We start from the raw sequence: 12,379 nt of genomic DNA, 5'->3' as shown, positions 1-12,379 counted from the left end.
GGCCCCGCCCCGCCCCGGGCCCGGCCCGGCCCCGCCCCCCGCGGCCGCGCGTGCGCGGTGCGGGGCGGGCGCTGAGGGCGCTCAAGGAGAGCCGCCATGCCCGGGGTGCTGCGGGTGCCCCCGCTCGAGGAGCTCGATGTGCAGGAGGTGAGTGCGTGAGGGCCGGCGGGACCTTCCCCGCCCTGCCCTGCCTTCCCCGCCCGCCCTCACGGCCGCTGTGCCCCGCCGCAGGTGGCGGTGAGCTCGGCCGTGCTGAAGGCCGCGGCGCACCACTACGGCTCGCAGTGCGACCGGCCCAACAAGGAGTTCATGCTGTGCCGCTGGGAGGAGAAGGACCCGCGCAAGTGCCTGAGGGAGGGCCGGCAGGTGAACCAGTGCGCCATCGACTTCTTCAGGTGAGCGGCCCCCGGCCGGGAGGCGCCGCCGCAGCCCCTCGGGCCTGAGGTGACGGAGCTCCGGGCCGTGCCCGGCAGGGTCATTGGAGCGCTGGCGGTCACTCGTTCCAGCGGAGCGCCTCTGCTGTGGGGACAGGCGGGGAGAGCTGAACAGAAGGCTCCGGGGTGACCTCAGTGCAACTTTCAGTACGAGCAGGGGCTACAAGGGAGATGGAGAGGGACTTGTGACAATGTGACAGAACAAGGGGGGACTTCACACTGACAGAGGGCAGATTCAGATCAGGTGTTAGGAAGGAATTTTGCCCTGTGAGGGTGGTGAGGCCTGGCACAGGTTGCCCAGAGAAGCTGTGGCTACTCCATCCCTGGAAGTGTCCAAGGCTAGGTTGGATGGGGCTTGAAGCAACCTGGCGTAGTAAAAGGTGTCCCCTGCCCATGCCAGGGAGTGGAATGAGATGAACTTTAAGGTTCCTGCCAACCCAAACTATTCTGTAATTCCATTATTCTAATTAAAAATACTGCCGCCATCACCGCCTTCAAAACTTTTATACCTTCTTCTTAATCTTAACTCCTGGGTATAGAGGCCATGTGTTTTGTCTTGCTCATTTCTACATGGATTTATCCTGTCACTTGAAGCTCTTGTGCCTTTGTTCCAGAGCAAGCGGCCTTGGTTTTTGTTGGGAACTCAGGGCAGTGCTGTGAGGCTGCTGCACCCTGCAGCTGTGTGATGAACTCCAGAAACCAACCTGAGCATTGCACTCTCTGTCCTCCCTGTCTCACCAGTGAAGCACTGAGAAAGCTTGAGCAGGGGCACCACCTGCCTCTCTTGACCAAACACATAGCTCCAAGGCACGTGCCAGTGCTCTTTGTATGGGGCCTAATTTAATTACCTCAGGGCATATCCACCTCCAGTGCAGCAGCTGAAACCTCTGCTCTGAGCATGGCTTTTTGAGCTTTAGACACAGAATCATTTGGAAGCATTAGAGAGCACCATATAACATAACTAAATTATTTGGCAAAACAAAGATATCCTGTTGTGGTGTTCACCACATCCCATGGAGGAGCTGTGAACATCCACCCAGCAAAGATCTCGGTTAAATCATTGCTGTCATCAATTGTAGCTGCAGCGATGGAGATTTCACAGGTACCTGTACCAAATACGGACTTGAGCGAAGGTTTAGCTGTTCCTGAGAGCTGAAAGCTGCAGACCCCGCTTGGCCCTGAGCTGAGGGTGGGATGAGCAGCCTGGGTGTGGTTGGTGCTGAGGGTCTGTGCTGTGGTGTCCCCAGGAGAATCCGGACGTACTGCGCCGAGCCCTTCACGGCCTACTGGACGTGCATCGACTACAGCAACCAGCAGGAGCTGCGCCGCTGCCGCAAGCAGCAGGCAGCCTTCGACTCCTGCGTGCTGGACAAGCTGGGCTGGGTCAGGCCCGACCTGGGAGACCTCTCCAAGGTAACTCCTTACCCCTCACAGGGGCACACAGGCAGGTCCTGCTCTCCTCCCTTTGGGAGCGTTTTGTCCAGAGCAGATCTCCAGCATCTCTTGGCCCGATGGTGTTTCATGAACTCGGCGCTGGAATTTGTGGGATAGTAGGAGTCAAGACTGGCAGCATTTTCCATAGTTGCTTTTCCAGAAGGCTTGTGCTTTTCTTAGACAGTGAAATTCTTGCTTTTTGCTTTTCCTGGTAGAGGCTTTTCCTTTAGGAATGAAGCTTATGCTCACGTGGAGCTATTCTGTAGCTGTGATGAAACACCCCTCCCTTCCCTTTTCTTAGAAGTATTGAGGAGCTCTCATCAGCTGAACAATGTGTCCTTACTATTGTTTGGTTCTTCTTGGTAGTTCTTCGTTGAAGTTCTGACTCAACCTGGCTTTTGAATGCTGTGAGAACTTGTATCACTTCTTTGCATTTCTTTCCAGGTTACGAAGGTGAAGACAGACCGTCCTCTGCCTGAGAATGCCTATCACTCTAGGCCCAGACCAGAGCCAAACCCCCCCATAGAAGGGGAGCTGAAGCCCTCTCCCCTTGGCAGCAGGCTCTTTTTCTGGTCCTGGTGAAGTGGGCAGGCTGTGCTGTGACTCAAGTGCGGAGATGTGGCACTTGCACGTGTAAATTGTGTGGTGTGTGCTGGGTATCACTAATAATTAAAGAGCCCAAAACCATGACATGGCTGAGCAGACTTCTTTAAACTCATAGCAACGAGAACAATGCATTTCCCTGTTTTGCTCAGAGCTCTCTGCAGTCACACAGCCCTGGGGACGCTCTGGGCACCAGTACCGTCAGCGGGGTGATCATGATTACCAGGATTGTCTGGGATGTGTGCAAACGCAGTTCCAGTCTTTGACTGCTGGCCCATCAATCACAGACTGGCTTGAGGCCTGATTTACGTACTGAGAACATTGCCTCATGGATCAAGGAAACTCTGGGAACAAACAAGTCCTTAATGTCTTCCCTTGGTCTTGCAACTGATAATTGTGCATTCTTTCCAAGGGACTCCTGTAGAGGTTTAACCTAAAATCTGTCTTGGAGCAAGGGGTTAATGGAATCTGGCATTTGCTAGGTATGGGGGCAGTGCTGTTTCTGCCATGAAGATCTCTGTTGTGCTTCCCAGCTGCTCATGCAACTTTGGTTAGGGACTTCCACTTTTTGGACTGTTCTACTGGGGGAACACAAGCTACATTATCAGAAAAATCATAATGAATTTTCAACACCTTTCAGGAAAAAATTTCTCCTAAAGAATCTTGTGCCCCACTAAGCAGGGTAGGAAAGGAGATTCTAGTCTGTCTCAAGGCCCTGACTTAAAGGATTTGGGGTAAATCCTTCCCATTGTTTTGCTGTGGTGTTCTTTTCGATGGAGGAGTTATTGAGCTTTTTAAAATTTATCTTTTCTACAGTATCTGAAAGTCAAGTTTTTCATAGGAGTTGGATCTAGTCTTTCATTCACCTCCATCTAATAGCAAGGTCAAAAAAAGCCAATGAACTTGTTTTTCCAAAGCAACATGCAATTTAACTTGCTCAGGGTGAGATTGTCTCACTTGAACTATGGCAAAGTGGAACTATTTTTTTTTGCTCTTCTCCTTGAGTAGCCTGCTGGTAGTAGGATCTGAAGATTTACCATCTACTTGTTTGAGGTGGGATTAAACTGTAATGGTTCTATAGCTGCAGCATGTGTTTCTGATCCATGGAGCTAGAGGGAAAATTGTATAACATTTATCTAAAACCAGCTTGTGCACTGCGAGGCTTCTGGGATCTTGCCACTTTCTATTGGGGTGCATTGACTGAAACTCAAGGCAGGTGCTGTGTTTTTATTTTAATGTACATACCAGGCTGTTGTAGCTGTCCTTGCCTAAATCTGTGAGCTGGTGCTGCACCTTTGCAGTTTCTCCTTGCCCATCACTGCCACCATCTCGGAGCAGCCATGTCTGGCTGAAGAAAGAGAACCCTTCTCTGCAGAGACTGAAATTAGGACAAGCTTGGGGTCTAATTGCATTCAGCTGAGTGAGTGCAGTGAGGTTTGGCTGAGGGGAGGATGGATTGTTCTGGGATGTTAACACGAATCACATCAGATCTTTGCTGACCACTCCAACAGTTATCAGGAGTTTTTAGATCTTACCGTGTTCTGTTAATAACTTACTATTGTCTGCATATTGCACTGCTGAACATCTGCTTTGGGATTAACAGGCATGGGCATTCCAGTAGTCAGCCCCTAATCACAATTAAAGAGTAATTTTTCCTATTAGATTGCTTCTGAAAAGAAAGACATTCGTAAGTAGGAGGGCAGGTTTTTTCAACAGCCTGATAGGAACCCCACCCTTGGCCAGTTGGCCAGTACTGTAAGCAAAAAAAAAAAGTGATTTTGATTTATGCTGAGCCTCAAAGGTTCAAGGTTATTTTCTGTTTCTTGACAGCTGAATCTACAGCCTCTTGGGTCAGAGCTGTGGGATCCAGTAATGATACACTGATCATGGTTTAAAATGTCAGAATTAACTGTCTGCTGGCCTAGGTTCCCTCTTCAGTTTCAAGAAATGAACAGGTGAAAGTACAAAAGAGATCAGCTGAGGAGAACAATGAAATGATAAAGTCAAGTAGAATTCAGCTGTACTCTGAGCATTTCCTTCATTAACCTCTCTGTGATAATTGTTTCTTGGCTAAATGTTTGGGAAAGTGTTACCAGAGGCTTTTGGTGGTGCTTTGGACAGTGCCTGAACGCAGCTATTTCTGCTGAAAATCCTGTGGCTTTTCTCAGACCTGGATGCCCCTTTGGAGCTGTAATGGAAACTAGAACAAGTGGATGTCGAGATTCAGTAATGACCATAAAAGTATTTTTGAGGAATGTGTCTTGACAATTTTTTGGCAGATGGAGAGCAGACAAAGATTCAACACAGATATTTCCCTGGCCCTGTGAGAAGTGTTACTTGTTGTGCTGTGGGATCCCAGCTCTGCCAGAGTTTCTAATCACATGTTAAATTAACAGAATGTTAGGCCAGTGCTGTAGCTTGTTCCACTGTGGGTCAGATTCGGCAGAACCTGCTCCATTCTTTCAGACTGTGGATGGGAAGACTAAAATCTGAGCATAATATCAAATCTCAGCAAGGTGGGACTGTGCATTTCTGGTGCAGCAGACTTGCATGGCAGTAGCACAACAGAACATTTCTGAGAATGTCTCTGTCCAGAGCATCTGGCAGTTGGAGGTGCCCTGGTTTCAAATGGTTCTGCTCAATTCAGGACTGTACAATCCTTTTGAAGCTCTGTGTGCTCTTGTACTGAAGAGTTGAGAAGGCAAAATCCATCTGGGCAGTAACAGATTTCAGACTCCCTCTTGTGGCTGCGTTAAGCTGATTTTGGACATCTCTGGGAAGATTCTGCCATCGTGAAAATCCAAAGGCTACTTAAATACAGAAACTTGTTTAGATCTTTTATATTTGCTATAAAATTCACGTTGTCTCAACTTGATTTTTCCTACATATAAAAACTCTTGAGTATGAAGGGAGAAGAGGAGGAAAAATTATTTGAAAACTATTGCTTCAGTTGTGTTTGGTGTGATTTGAGGAAGCTAAGGTAGAGTTGAAGTAGATGGAGGTGGCTGGGAAGTCACAGTGTACATTGGAATTCCTTCTCTGAATCCAGAAAGGAGATGGCCCTGGTGCTGCAGAGAGCTGGGTGGTTCTGCACCTGTGGGGCTGATGTGAAATGAGTGGGACAGGCAAGGATGGGAGCAGGTTAATTGCAGTATTTACCTTTGTATGAAAGTACATTGTTTCTCTTTGTTAGGAACAGACATGGCCTCACCAAATGGTCTTACTAATGTTAATAACTCTGTTAATAATTTTCTGGTTTTTCATGTGAGCCCTGTGAGCCCTCCTACCTGGGGAGTTGATCTGAATCTAAGGCGCCTCCTGCGTGGCTGAGTGTAGTGCAGAGAGTGCTCTGGCAAAGGGAGGAGCTCTGAGAAAACACAGCACAGCAAACTAGAAGCAAATAGTCTGTGGTGTGAATTTGGCTTTAAAGCAGTAAATCAGCACTGCAAGCAAAAGCAGATGCTGCAGGACAGGTGGCTCCCAGACCCCCAAGGCAGGTCAGCAACAGCTCACTCACTGCTGCAGGAGTTATTCCTGGGCTTGCTTTCTGCTTCAACAAATTTCTCCACTCCCACGTGGTGCCAGAGCCTTGGCAAGCCCCACACAGGCACGGTGCAGGTTCCTCTGGGCATGGCAAGGGCAGGCAGGGAGGGAGAGCCCCATGGCCCTGTGCCCAGGCTGTGAGAGCTGCTCCAGGCTGTCCCAGGCTGGGACATGAAGAGTTTTGCTGTTCCTCATACATCCAGGAACAGGGGCTCAAAGAGAAGAGCATTTTATGTGGTAAAAGCTCTCTTTGCATCCCAAGTGTATCCCCATTGCTGCTGCCTGAGAAATACCTTAGATCACGTTTGTCTGTTGCCAGTGCCTGAACAAAAGGATTCCAATCTGCAAGTTCCTGTGCTCTTGGCTGGGCTTGGCAAGTGCAGGTGGTTCAAGGGAGTGTTTGGTTCACACTGCGTTCTGCAGCACAAAATGGCAAACAGCTTTTGCACTTTTGATAGGGTTTAAATTAATTTTTCCCTTCCCACCAGGGTAAATGAGGGCTAGGAAGAATGGCCATGCCTGTTGCTTTGTTAAGCTCGACTTTGGCTCCAATTCTAGCACCCAGAAAGGAAATAAAATACAGGGAGGGGGAGCTCTATAAAAGACCTATGGGTCTGCTCCCGAGTTGATAGGTTAAACCACACAAAACCCTGAATCTGAGGCATTGCTCTAATATTTGTAAAATCAGCATGGCAGCTCTGTTAAGGGCTATGAGTCAGCCTGAGGGTGGTTCAGCTCTTTATAAGCAGTAGCACAGCCTTCTGCTTCCATGCAAACAGGAGTGAGGATTTTAATGGAGCCAGAATTACCCCTTTGGTTAGAGTACTGTCTGACCTCTGCTTTGTTCTCACTGCCTCCTGTGGGCAGCTGTGCTGAGACAGAGCCTGACCCAGCTTTGGGAAAAAGGGCTGGATGGAGCCCCTAATGGGTGATCAATGCAAACCTCCCTCAGCTTTGGGAGAAAAGGGCTGCATGGAGCCCCTGAGTGTGGGGTCAGTGCAAACCTCCCTCAGCTTTGGGAGAAAAGGGCTGGATGGAGCCCCTGAGTGTGGGGTCAGTGCAAACCTCCCTCCCTGCCCAGCCCGGGCTCTCTCCGGGCTCTGCCCCCCGGCTGCCTCGCTGCTCCCTGGGCCCAGCGTGTCCCTGAGCGCTCAGGTGTGGCCCCGGGCTGTGGCTCTCGGGCAGCAGCAGCAGCAGCAGCAGCAGCGGGGCTGACCCGGCCGTGCGCGCACAGGGGAGGCTCTGCCCGGCCCCTGGCGCGGCCCCAGGCGCTCGTGGCCAGCCTGAGCTCCAGGCTAAACAGAGGAAGGTGAGGGTCAGCCGCCGAGAGCTCTGCCCAAGGCTCAAGAAGCACATTTTGGCAGAGGAAAGAAATACAATACAAGCAGGGAGGGAAACTCGACTTCCATCCAACCCCCTCCAAGAAGCTTTTGGCTCCCTACAGCTGCTGGAGTCTTTACTACCAGTTGCTGGGCTCTTTATTTTTACAGGCTTTCATGTGTTTGTTTTCTGTCTCTTAGACCGGTGTTTCAGAGGGGACAGAGCAGAGCAGGAGCGGTGGGGACTGGAGGGTACAGCCCTGCACAGGGGGACAGGCAACCCAGCTTCCCTTTCCTGCCTGTCACTATCTCATTGTGTGGCCTTGGGGCACTGTCACTTCCCTCTCTGCCCTGGCTCCTCTGCGATGGGGTGGTTCCACCCAACACAGCTCTGTTTGTTTACCATCTTTGTCCTTGTGAAGTGCCTTAGAGGAGTCTTGGGGAAAACTCTGCCAGGGCACGGCAGGCACAGCCACGGCCCAGTGCTGTTCTCCTTGCCCAGAGCAGCAGGAGCCAGGTCACAGGGCATGGGTGGGCAGAGAAGTGGCTGTCACCTGCCCTGGAGCCTCTGCCCTCTGTGGCTCTGTGATCAGAGAGGCAGCTGGAGAGCTCACTGCGGGGTGGAAGAGGAGAAATGCCTCTCTCAGCACTCTTGGAGGGGTATTTCCCAATTCTGAACTGCTCCTGCCTGTCAGAGATCACAGTGGCAGCACCCTGCCTTCTGCTGGGAATGGCTGTGTGCAGGGAGCAGGGGAGCAGGGGAGGAGGTTACAGCAGAGACAGTCCCCAGAACGGGGGTAGCATCCAGCCCTTGCACACCCCCTCTGCTCTCCATCACCGCTTGCTCAGAGCCTTTGTTTCTGTAACCATGAGTGAAACCAGTTGTGGGAGGTTGTGCTCAGCCATGACATAATCTGAGTCTGGGACTCCACTGGAGGAATCCTTTTGAAGATTTACTGGTCTGGCTAATTACAATAAAACTATGAAGGTGCTGTGCTCTAAATCATCAGAAATTAATAACTGGAGGTTTCTGCTTTCTTGTGCTTTTTGCTAGGACACAAACCAGAGCAATTCTGGCTACATCAGCAGTGTTTTTCTTTTAGGAAGGTCTGTCAGAGGCACATTAACGTGTTCGCAGAGCCATTGTCCATCTTTGGTTTTGGTAGCAGATAATTTAATTAAAAAGATGTCATTTCCTTGCTCCTTTCTCTGTGTTGCCTTTCTGTGTTTGTTTCAGCTTAAACAGCAACAAAGGCCTGCAGGATTTATCTGCTGTTTATTGACATTTTCCCTTTCTGAAGCGCATCCTTACGTTACCCCACAGAGTTCAGCTTGTGTCAACCACAGATGGGTGATTTAAGGAAAGGCAGCAGTAGCTGGAAATGCCCCTTCCATCCTCATTCCATCACAAAATACCCACATTAGCAATGCAGTTAAAAACTCTGAATATGAATGTCTACTTCCCTTTCAGCTGTTGTTGACCTTAAAATATGTATTTGCTATTTTCATCTGTATTTTACATTTTCATCTGTATCCTACTTTTGGGAGGGTGTGTAATTCCTTGTCATCTGCAGTAAGCCTGTGGTGTCTCATTCTCTGCTGGGACCGAGTCTGCTCCCTCTCGGTGTCCCTGCCAGGCTGCTCCTGCCTGGTCACTGCTATTTCCTCTCCTTTTTTGCCCTGGGGCTGTAGCTGGGCTCACACAGGTTGGTGTCTCACCTGTAGCTTTCACATCCACGTTCACAGGTGAAATCCTGTGTTAAACCAGGACTCTGGAGCTGTGGAGAACCTTGGGGACTTCAAGCCCCATTTGGTGTTTCTGCCAGCACAGGCCACCTGCCCCATGGATTTGGGGGGAGAGAGGCTGAGCCCCACAAGCGCTGCTGGAGCTCTGTGTCCATCCACCTGTCTGCAGTGTTTCCAGAGCACCTGGAGCAGCCCAAGCTCCGGGTCCTGGCTCTGGGCCGAGCCCCTCGCTGGGCTGTGGGTGGCTGGGCCCTGGTGGGCAGGCAAAGTGCTGTCGGAACAAAACTGAATTGAAGTGATTCTTTTCCTCTCCCCTTGGCCTGCGAGGAAATCTTTTTCCATTTACTGTAAAACATGGTCCTTAATAGTGCTGAAGTGTTCTACATATTTTAAATAAACATGAGTGGATTTGAGCCCAGGAGGACATGAAAGAATGCAGCATTTGCGGGGTACCGGCCCGGCACACATGTCAGCAATTTGGCTGCCTTGTGTACTTTGGCTTTTAAAAAAGCATTTAAAAGTAAACAAATGAAGGAAAATCTGGCAGCTGGATTTCAAAGTAAATTGCTTTCAGCTGATATACCCTGTTTCCAGCTTGCTTGGGTAGTATCAAGCCATACACATCCAGCAAGAAGAGCGAGCGGCCAAGGAGAAGAGCGGGGGCGGGAGAGAGAACAAAAGCAGGGAAGTTCTGTGGATTTAATTCTTCCATTTCCTTCCTTTGCACCAAACCCTCCCTGCCTGTCAGTGCCCTCTCATCAGCCAGGCAGGTTCATGCTTCAGACAGCAAACTGTGCTCCATCTTCCCCTGGGCCCTGTTCTGCCAGGTTCTGCCTCCCTTCCACCACGTCTGGAGCAGGAATGGGATGGTGTGGGGTGGGATGGGAGTAGCATCCATAGAATGCTGCTCAGCTGTGACCTGTAGTGCTGCTTGAGCTGCTCTATCGAACCTTCATCCCAGCCACTGCCCCACCAAGCACGGGGTCAGACCAGCAGGATGAATCTGTCCATGAGGGGTTTGGGAAGTGCGGGCTGGGATGCTGCTCCTTTGGGACTGCCAGGCTGGGGGGGCATCACCACTCTGACAGTGGAGGGAAGCAGAGGTGGAAGTGACAGAGATAACAAGAGATAACAGAGTCATTAGAGGAGCTGGGCTGTGGGGAGGCCCCGCTCCTGCGGAAGGGCCTGGAGTGTCCCCGAAGGAGGAGATTCAGCAAATGCTGACAGATGACAGTGAGGTCCCGGGCTGGACAAAGGGGAGGTTGCTGAGGTCACACTTCAGCTCAGCTTTGGGCTCCTTCTGCTTTGACTTGCATTTCCTAAAGTTTATAAAACTTTCCATGGGTTGGTTCAGTGGAAAGGGCAGAGGAAACTGGTGGGTCTGGAATCCCGGTGGTGCGGGGCCAGGGCAGGGCTGCTCCGAGCCCTCCGGCGGCCCCTCTATGCACAGCAGTCCTTGCTGGGACTGTGAGCTGGGGTGAGCCCCCAAGTGTTCCCGAGCAGAGCACAAACACTGGGGTGACTGTGGTGCAGGTGAAGTGGCCCCATGGACAGTGTGGAGGTGGGACCTGCTGTGCCTGCACAAGGAGCTGTGGCATTTGTCCAGTCCCTTGGGGACTGCAGCCATGCCACAGGTGATGCCAGGCTGGCAGGTGATGCCAGGGTCAGGTGATGCCACACTGGCAGTGTGCCCCTGGTGCTGCAGTTCCCCTGGAGCACCCAGGAGCCTGTATGATGCTCTGTGCAAAGCAGCAATTATTTAGTCTGTGCCTCTCTAATGGCTCTTCTCCTCCCTGGAGCTCAGCACATGGGCTCCCTTTCCCATTTTAGGACTAACTCCAGGCTCCTGGCAGTGCAGAGATGCTGCCAGCTGGAACCTGCAGGGCAGAGCCTCGGGGTGGGCAGTGTGGGAGCTAGAGGCAGCCCGGGCTCAGCCTCTGTCCTCGGCCGGTGCTGCCAGCAGGGCTGACAGTGCCCATGTTCCAGCATGGCTCCCATTATCCCTTGGCACAGCTGGACCCTGGCACCTCTGCTGGGAGCTGGCAGTGCCCACGTGCACCTGCCAGCACCAACCAGCTCACCGGCGTTTTCTTGTCCCTCATTAATTTGATGGAAAGGAATTTTTTGGTCCTCTCCCCACTGCCACCCCCCGGATGAGGATGGGCACAGGAATGCCCAATGTACCCATGACCCTCCCACCCCAGGTGCACAAACTCCCAGCCCACCTCCCACCGGGCCAAGGAGCAGGAGGCCCTTCCCAGCAGCTCGTTTATGGCTGATTCCATAAAGCTGGGAGGGAAAAGGGCCTTCCCCTGTGTGGAGCACGTGGAGCCTCCCTGCCTGCAGCTCTGGTGAGTGCTGTGGGTGCTGGGTTTTGGTGGGGCAGGTTGTGCTCTGGGTGCTGGGTTTTGGTGGGGCAGGTTGTGCTGTGGGTGCTGAGTTTTGATGGGGCAGGTTGTGCTGTGGGTGCTAGGTTTTGGTGGGGCAGGTTGTGCTGTGGGTGCTAGGTTTTGATGGGGCAGGTTGTGCTGTGGGTGCTAGGTTTTGATGGGGCAGGTTGTGCTGTGGGTGCTAGGTTTTGATGGGGCAGGTTGTGCTGTGGGTCAGGCTGTGTCACACACCAGTGTGGCTGTCACAAGTCCTGCCAGGAGCCCTTGTTGGGCATCTCAGGTGCTGTTGGGAAGTGCTTATGCCTGTGCATGAGCTCTGTCCCTGGGATGTGCCAGGTGGCTGCAGCTGGAGTGGGAGGGTGAAACCCACTGGTGTCTGAGTGCTCATAACCCAGAATTTCCTGGTGACCCGTCGTGTGCCCATCTCCTCCCCTGCGGGATGGGCAAAGAGCTTTAGGGCTCTATAGAAGAGACAAGTTGCTCCTATAAACCAAGAAATGAGGGAAGGAGGAGAACTGAGCTGGCTGCTGGTGTCCCTGGCTGTGGGCAGCACTGCCAGACCCTGCTCTTCTGGGTCCCCAAGCTCCTGGGGCACAGGGACCCCTGGTCCCACAGCTTGTCCCTGCCCATTCCCGGCTCTCTCCACAGGCCGCGGGCTCGGCGTGCGAGGCCAGGCTCTGTCTGCTGTTTCCTTATAATTTAAAAGCCTTCCTCACATTAATCTTTTTATTTTTATTTTGACAAATGTATGTTTCCAGGAAGTTGCTGAGGTCAAAGCAGCATCTGTTGCTCGTTATTTTGGGGGATGCAGAGGGTCTTTGTGAGGGTTTCCAAAGCAACAAGGAATTAAGTGGTTTGTAAAGCGGAGAGGAGGAATGAGGAGCAGGCTGGGGCTTCCCGAAAGGCGGCT

General features: G+C 51.8%; 1 protein-coding gene across 1 annotated transcript; it reads left to right on the top strand.

The window, feature by feature from the left end:
- Positions 1-47: 47 nt before the first annotated feature.
- NDUFA8 (NADH:ubiquinone oxidoreductase subunit A8) lies at positions 48-2,558 on the top strand. The gene is made up of 4 exons (XM_058038089.1): positions 48-147; positions 232-395; positions 1,682-1,847; positions 2,313-2,558. Exons 1-4 carry the CDS (start codon positions 97-99, stop codon positions 2,448-2,450), a joined length of 519 nt encoding a protein of 172 aa, XP_057894072.1. The 5' UTR covers positions 48-96; the 3' UTR covers positions 2,451-2,558.
- Positions 2,559-12,379: the final 9,821 nt, after the last annotated feature.

The sequence above is a fragment of the Melospiza georgiana genome, chromosome 20 (assembly GCF_028018845.1).
Source record: "Melospiza georgiana isolate bMelGeo1 chromosome 20, bMelGeo1.pri, whole genome shotgun sequence".
NCBI lineage: Eukaryota > Metazoa > Chordata > Aves > Passeriformes > Passerellidae > Melospiza > Melospiza georgiana.
The sequence above is the reverse complement of the archived record's forward strand: the minus strand, read 5'-3'. Positions and strand labels throughout refer to the sequence as shown.